The following is an 8,207-nucleotide window of genomic DNA, read 5'->3' as shown; positions in this document are numbered from 1 at the left end:
AATAGCAGAAGTCTCGTCGCTACTAATAATCAATTGCTTGAAAACCGTCTGTCTCTCCAAGTGATTGTATATAATCTATGTACATATATCCAGACTACGCAGTGGTAACTAAATAATATCAACTTTTGCTTTGAACGTATTAAAATATTTTTAGAGTAATTTATTTTTACATTAGTGTAAGAATAATTTTCTTACTTATGATTAGGAAAACGAATTGTCTTCATTTGTTAAATCTGTTATAGTAAAATAAAAAAAAAATTTCTTACAGGACATATCAATTTAATTGTATAATATTGACTATGTATTTCATATAAAAAAGAGTACCTAACCGCTGAGCTTCTTGCCCGTTCTTATCGATAGAATCTTGATTTCGAACTGATGGTAGCTCTGCATAGAATTGCATCCATTAAAATATAGCTTATTTGCCTATCGATTTATTATAGTCTAGTTGAATTCAGACAGTTTTTAATAGTAGATAAATCTGAAGCAACTCGTGGTATAAATCTAGTTAAAAATGTTAGATTTAAAGAAAGTGTGTGAAATCGAGACAACGCGGTTACATAACGACGGGAGATATAATTAAATGAACAGCCCTGCTTGTGCTTATATAACGCTTTGTGTAACGTACTTTTCCTTTTACACGGTATTGGGAATTCGATATTAAGGGAAATGCAATTTACTGACGTCTAACGTGATGTAAAGCGCAGGAATAATACCGCAATTACGTGGAGTGCTAACTTGTGGTCTGCTTGGTGGTAAGGCTTTGTGCAATACCTGTCTAAGTAGGTACCACTCATCACTTAATCTACGGCTAATCAGCTTCTTAGTAGGTATTGTACAGTTGTGTTATAGTTTGAAGGGTGTGTGAGCCAGTGTAACTACAGGCACAAGGGTCATAACATCTTAGTTCCAGTGGTTTGTGGCGCATTGGTGATGTAAGGGCTGATAATTATTTCTTAGAGGCCTAATGTCTATGGGCGATCTACCGTCGATCGACGCGACTGCATATTTTGAATAAAAAAAAGAAAAAACTATGACTGTGAATGGATGTGGGTACATGTACACCTACCTACATATGCCTTTTCATTAAAATAGTTACAAGAAGATGTGTTATATACGTGGACAACTTAAACCTAATATTATTTAATATAATTATTTTAGCACTTTATAATTGAGATATTAATTCCAATACATTTAAGAAGGAAAAAGTTATAGAACAATGAAAAGTTTCAGCATTGTAATAGGAAAATCAATAATATCCTCAGTTACATATTTTAATCATATAATATATAACATTCATATAAATGATTGAAAACGCTACTTGAAAAAACTTACAATATTCAAGAGCGTACTCCATCTTTAAAGGCCGGCAATTTTCAATTCCCATCAGATGGGCCTCCTGCTCGTTTGCCACCTATAAAATAAAAAATAAGACTGTATACATCGCTAAACGGCCCGTAAACCATTGCGCTATTGGCGCTTAGTCTTTGACTCACTGAATATAACCTTTTTTTTTTATCCTTAATCTTCTTGGAATAATAGTTATATTGTCTTTCCAACTGTGTAAGAAGTGTCTTGTGAAGCTTATCTGCAACTTTCACATCGCTAGACGGGACACGTACCCCAGACGGGATTTTTTAAGACAAATTACTATTTATCTATAGAAAAATTATGACGAAGTTTTGACGTGACCTATTTCAGTCAAGACAAATCTCAAAGGAGGCTAGCCAACTACTAATTAGTTCACTTTCATAATCCGATGGAACAACCAATCCGACATGACCTAAATCAAATCCAATCAATTTTATTCAAGTAAACTTCACAATGAAGTGTTTTTGAATTATCAATATTTAAATACTACCACCATTTCGGAAAGCCTCCAGCGAGAAAAAATGGCAAGAAACTCGCATAGTTGCTCTAAAGAGTTCAAGCGTAGGACCAGCGTCTTTTACCGAGGCACACTTACCAACTTCAAGAGTCGCTCCTGAGAACTCTTTGAAGGAAAAATCCAATAACATTCTATCGTTCCAACTACTAGAACAACGAGACCAGTTCTAAAAAAATACCGTTTAAACAAACATGGGATACAGTTCCATACAGATAATGTGTAAATATGTGATAGTTTACCACGTTACGCCTACAATAACGTCTGTTTGTGAGAACTGCTCACTGTTTTTTAGAGAAACCTGCGTGTGAGATTGTACCATTGAATATATTTCAAGCGTGGGAATAAGCAACGATATAGCAGTTCATACGCGATTACATCAAGAAGACATTATGTTAATATTTGGAAAGGTTAGACACAGTTGAATTTATGAAGAGGGCGTGGCTGAATGTATCGGCATATTAAAAAAAAACAGATTTAGAAAAACGTTCAATGGTGAGTTTTGGTTTTATTTTTTTTTGGAAAAGGGGACAAACGAGTTTTTTAACCCAATCACACGTGACTACCACCGTCTGCAATGCCGGTTCTACTAAGTGGTTGCGTGAAAATGAACGACGACGAACACTAAACTAACTAACAATTCATACTTATTTATTTATACTCAATTTCACTCAAGATATATTTGCATATATACAATGAATAAATTAAATGTACAAAGTTGTTTAGTTGTAATGGCAGCAGTAGTAAAGTAGGCGGTATAATTACGATTGTTAGAAAAGTCTGTTTCTCCCAACCGGCACGGATGCTATTTATATTAAAAAATCGATCAGGGGCTAGTTCTCCTAATTTATAACGGTAATGATACGTTCCCGATTCTGTTCCGACCCAACTTCGAAATCCTCACAAGAATAAACCTCAGCGTAATCTTCATATTTGCAGCAGTTACGATATGATCTCGATTATATTTCGAACCAACTTTGACCGAAGCGCAACAGAATTTATGTAATAGACGAACGGTCAAATGGACCACCTCATGGTAAGTGGTCACCGCTCATAAAAATAATAACCATTCCTTACGTTATACATTACGTTACACGTATGCGCCACCAACTTTGTCAGCTAAGATGTTATGTCTCTTGTGTCTGTAGTTACACTGGCTCACTCACCTTTCAATCCGGAACATAACAATATTAAGATTTGCAGACGGGCTTGCCTTGCCACCAAGTAAGGGTCGTTGAACGGCAACAATTCGTTTCGATTTAGTAAAATTGGCGGCCAGTATTGTACCACCCGATAGAATCATTAATAATGTAACGGATTATCATTCTTCTGCCTTATACCAATTAATGCCGGTCGGCTTAGTGGTTAAGCTGCTCGGGTAGGCTGCGGCGTTCCATCGGGTAGGCTGCGGCGTTCCACAGGGGTCGGTTCTCGGCCCAATTCTGTGGAACGTCGGTTTCGACTGGCTCCTGCGAGCTCCCGTCCTTCCCGGGATGGGGGTGTTGTGCTACGCTGACGACACCCTCGTCACGGCGACTGGGCGGGACTTTCGGGAGGCGGCTCGCCTCGCCGAGGTCGGAACGGCTCTCACCGTGGACCGTATGGGAATGCTGGGCTTGAGGGTCTCCATATCCAAAACGGAGGCCCTCCTCTTCCACGGTCCACGGAAAGGACCCCCACGAGGGGCGAGTATCACCGTCCAGGGGACGGTGATCAAGGTGCAGGCCCAGATGAAGTACCTGGGCCTCATCCTGGACGGTCGATGGAGCTTCGGGCAGCATTTTGTCCATCTCGGCCCGAGGCTCATCAACGCCGCCGCCGCTCTCGGCCGCCTCCTTCCGAATGTGGGGGGGCCGGGATCGCTATGCCGGCGTCTCTACTCCGGCGTAGTGAGGTCGATGGCGCTGTACGGTGCCCCGATCTGGGTCGACGCTCTCACCGCTGACAACCGGGCCCTGCTGCGAAAGCCGCAGAGGGTCATAGCGGTGAGAGGCGTCAGAGGGTACCGTACGGTGTCGTGGGCTGCGGCGACACTTCTCGCGGGCGATCCGCCCTGGGAGCTCCAGGCGGAGGTGCTCGCGGAAGTGTACCGGTTCCGGGCCGAGGCGAGGAACCGCGGCGACCGTCCAGGGTCGGCGGAGGTCGGGCGGATCAGGGCTCTAGCCCAGCGAGCCCTGATCGCCCGATGGCAGGAGGACCTGGGGTCACCCACGGCGGGCCTGGCGACAGTGGAGGCGATCCGCCCCCACTTGAGTCGCTGGGTCGAGAGGAAGAAGGGCACACTCACCTTCAGGATGACGCAGGTACTTACCGGGCACGGATGCTTCGGTAAGTACCTGCACGGGATAGCGCGGCGGGAGGTGTCACCCTCCTGCCACGAGTGTGGTGCGCCAGTCGACACGGCGCTCCACACCCTGAGTGAGTGTGCCGCGTGGGGGCCCCAGAGGCACACCCTTGCGGCGACTATGGGCGGAGACCTCTCGCTGCCGAGCATCGTCAACGAAATGCTCGGTAGCGAGACGTGTTGGTCGGAGATGCGCTCCTTCTGCGAAAACGTGATGTCGCAGAAGGAAGCCGCGGAGCGGGAGCGGGAAGAGGATGCCGCTGCAGACCCGCTCCGCCGAAGACGACCGGGGAGGAGGAAGAAGCGCTACGCGCACCTTCTCCCCCCGCCTCAATAGGCGTCGCAGGGACTAGGGGGGGTCTCAGTACCCCGAGAACCCCCTCTAGGTGTTGGAGGCCCGCATAGGCGGGCCGACCGTCAGGGCGTCACGGTAGCATGCGCAAGCGATCCCGTGGCGCCCACCGAAAGACGGAGAGGGTACCGCTGGTTTTTTAGTGGGTAAACCCGGCGTACCTGGGCGCACTCGGCGTCCAGGGCTCCGGGGAGTCCCACACACCCCCCCACCTTCCATCACGTGGGGGAAGCGCGTAACGCGTTTTTCCAGCGAAAAAAAAAAAAAAAAAAAAAAAAGTGGTTAAGCTGCATGAAAAACCTTACGACACCGACGACGGGCTAAAGGTTCTATTCTACTCAGCCGGAACAACACAGTAATGTCGGTATTAAAAAAGTAACAAAACACCGATGACAAAGTATTATATATTATATTATTGTCTGTTATCTGTGCTTTTAAAACTTTGTAACGTCATTAAAATACTCTACAACTCCTAAATATGCTTTGAAATAGTAAATTATTGTTTTGTAAACTAATTGAGATTTAAAGGGAAGGTAACAATATTATTCGAAATTATTATTTTATCATTCTTATGTCAGGTTCTTCCCAGAATTATCTACATATTAGACTTTTTTTTCAAAACTGAATAAAATATATATTGAATTTGGAAAATATTGATCGAATAATTTTAATAACCCGTGCCGCCGTTTGGTAATAATAATATGAGAGATTAATTACGATTTTTTCAACGTACGTCAAATTGCTAGTTGCCTAAAGTGGAGCGCACGCATCGGCCGCCCTACAAGGATGCAGATCACCTGCGCCCGCGCCGACTTCGCATCGACAGTGAAAGTGCCACCACACGCCGCGCGCCGTAACAACGTTATGTCATAAGCAGCCCAACAACGCTCAGTCGCTCTCCGACTGTGCGGTCGCGCGCGCACCTTTGACACGAAAACGACAAAATAAATCGTGCATTCGAAATTCAAGACAAGCATGTGCAGTGAATTAAAAATATAAATTAATAATGTCTCGCTTCGTGTTAATTATTTTAGTTATAAGTGCGACTTACACTATAGGTGCTGATCCCGGCGAGAAAGAAAGCGCCCGCGAGGAAAAATTGCGAAGTGCCTTGATCGATGCTTTTCAAAATATTAAAAAAGCTTCATCCAAAGGTGGGCTCGACGATGACCTGTCTTCAGACCTGCTCGGATCCATGATACCGTTGCCTAATACCAGTAAGAATGAAAAATTCACAACGGAGGATTCCTTCGATCTGTTTGCGGACGACGATGGTCTAACATTCGCTGAGGCTTTCGGTAACGTCGAGACCGAGAGACGGATGTCGACCACTGAGAAGTCTCACAATGTTCAACACATAGTGAAAACTACGAAGCCAGTCGATAAAACGACATCGAAACCGACCAACGATGTATTAGGCAAACTGACCGACTCCATACGAAATACAGTAAACGAACCGAGAATACAAATTGGGGTGATTTCTAACGAGACGCATCTGATGGGTCTGGAAAGTATGCTGCGGGTGATGGACGCACAGATCCTAGTGGAACAGTGGGGGAGCCTGCAGAAGGTTATTAAAGGACATTGCAAAGAAGATTTGCAGGAATATATCGAGGGGTTGCAGGAAAATATGCTCTGGGCATTAAAAAGTAAGTTATATTCAATAAATATTTCGCTTTATGCAAGAGCTTAAATATTAATGAACTTTCTCAACTTTTCTATTTTCTATACATAACTATTAACGGCTGAAGTAAATATTTAAATTATATTTCAAGTAGAATAATAACCCCTTACTTAAGGAAGTGAACAAATATAAAAAAAGCGCGCGAACGATACAATTCTTTTGGATTATATAAACAAACACCAGATTTTTACGTAATAATAACGAAAAAATGAATGATATCTCGATTTAAAATGTCGTTCGCCTGTTACAACACAAAATATTTATATAAGCAGGATGAACTAAGGAGACGTTTACTTTTAATATTAAAAAAAACAAACATAGGAAACGAAAGTCGAGGTAATTTTAAATGTAAAACAGCAATCTGATTTGATTTGAATAACTAATTAATTTCTCAATGCTCAATGAGAAATAATTATATCACGTTTGAATTAATATTAGAAAATAAAATGTATTACCAATAAATAATAAGTGTTATAATTATGTCTAGATAGTGCCCTAGATACTTAGTATCGTGTCCCTTGCCATAAAGTACTAGGGAAGCAGTATCTTCAAGGATTTTTTAAACATAATAAAAATGCTATCGATAGGCTTTGAATATACCATTGACCATTCGAAGTTTATTGAACCGGTTCTTTGATCGGAGGTTTTTTTATAAGCAGGTGGTGGAATTTTGATAGTTAAGTACACTCAACCATCCCCGACCATCCGACCCATTCCGAGTATATCTTAATTTTAATCTTACAGTATTTTGGTTTCATTTTAGGATTTTGAATTTGAAGTGTTGTCGGTTTTAGTTGTATTTTTTCTTTAAACGATGGTATTGACATAGCAAACGTTTTGAGTTTTGGAAGCATTTGATGTATCCCATTTAATTATCTAATATATTACTCAACAAAATAGTAAACAATTACATTTTTAAAGTTATATAACGTTATTAATTTACTAAACTAGCTGTTTCTCGCGAGTGCGTCTCCGTCAATAATTAAAAAGTAAAAGTGATGAAATTCGTGATTCCTTAAATCTCTTAAATCGAACACCCTACATCTTCGTCATCTTCAGTTCAGTTTATTGATTTAGTCTCGATAAAGTAACAAACATAGTAGATCTACTTTCGTGTTTGTAACATTATTTAGATAATAAAAATCGATCGTGAACCTCAAATATTTCGCTAAGGATCAAATTTATGCTAAATGTTTACTAACAATAAAATCCAGGGAAAATGTGTGAAGAAATATATTATCTTAAGCATTTAACTTTTTTATCAACAAGAAATTCAATTAAAAAATCAAATATGATGTGCGTAACTGAATAATTAATCTGTGATTTAATCATATGTCAGGTATAGAATCATTATCTGTGGTCCACATGTGCAATTTCATAAGAGAATTGGGTAACCGCTCTCCCTTTCACGGCGCCGAGATAAACTTTCGTCAGGCAGACATTTATCAATTAAATGTCTCTACTTGCAGATATTTTTATAGTAATTATCAAAGCCTTTATTTTATATTTTCTAATTATTTTTTTTTAATATATTCAATATCAAATATTTCTTTTAAAGATAATTTACATAGAATACATTTGCTAAAGTTGTGACACGTTGGTAGTGATTTAGATTCCTACACACTTTTTTTTTAATTTAAGTAGAGGTGCTTAATTACTTTGAAAGTTACATAGGTACGAACTTTCAAAGTAATTATACGGTCGATTTTAAGACATCTAATTCGCATATAAATAAGAAATTTCGCAAATATTTATAATTGCAATGACGATACAATTCGATACTATTAATTTAAACAGATTCTAAGCCTCGGGAATAATCTGGTACCATCGATCCGGTCTGATGACGAAGAAGACTCTTTAATAGGTAATAGAAAGACCTTTGAATTTTGTCATATTAGATAAATCCTTTGAAAATGCTTGTTTTATAAGTACTTTTTAACTA

General features: G+C 40.5%; 1 protein-coding gene across 1 annotated transcript in view; it reads left to right on the top strand.

The window, feature by feature from the left end:
• The first annotated feature begins 5,406 nt into the window (after positions 1-5,406).
• The window catches only part of LOC113404472 (uncharacterized), a 49,178-nt gene continuing 46,377 nt past the window's right edge, over positions 5,407-8,207 (top strand). Inside the window, exon 1 of the mRNA XM_026645373.2 lies at positions 5,407-6,230. Within this exon, the coding sequence (XP_026501158.2) occupies positions 5,588-6,230 (643 nt within the window). The 5' untranslated portion in view covers positions 5,407-5,587. The remainder of the gene's footprint in view (positions 6,231-8,207) is intronic.

This window comes from Vanessa tameamea, chromosome 5 (assembly GCF_037043105.1).
Source record: "Vanessa tameamea isolate UH-Manoa-2023 chromosome 5, ilVanTame1 primary haplotype, whole genome shotgun sequence".
Lineage (NCBI taxonomy): Eukaryota > Metazoa > Arthropoda > Insecta > Lepidoptera > Nymphalidae > Vanessa > Vanessa tameamea.
This window is presented reverse-complemented; position numbering and strand designations above follow the sequence as displayed.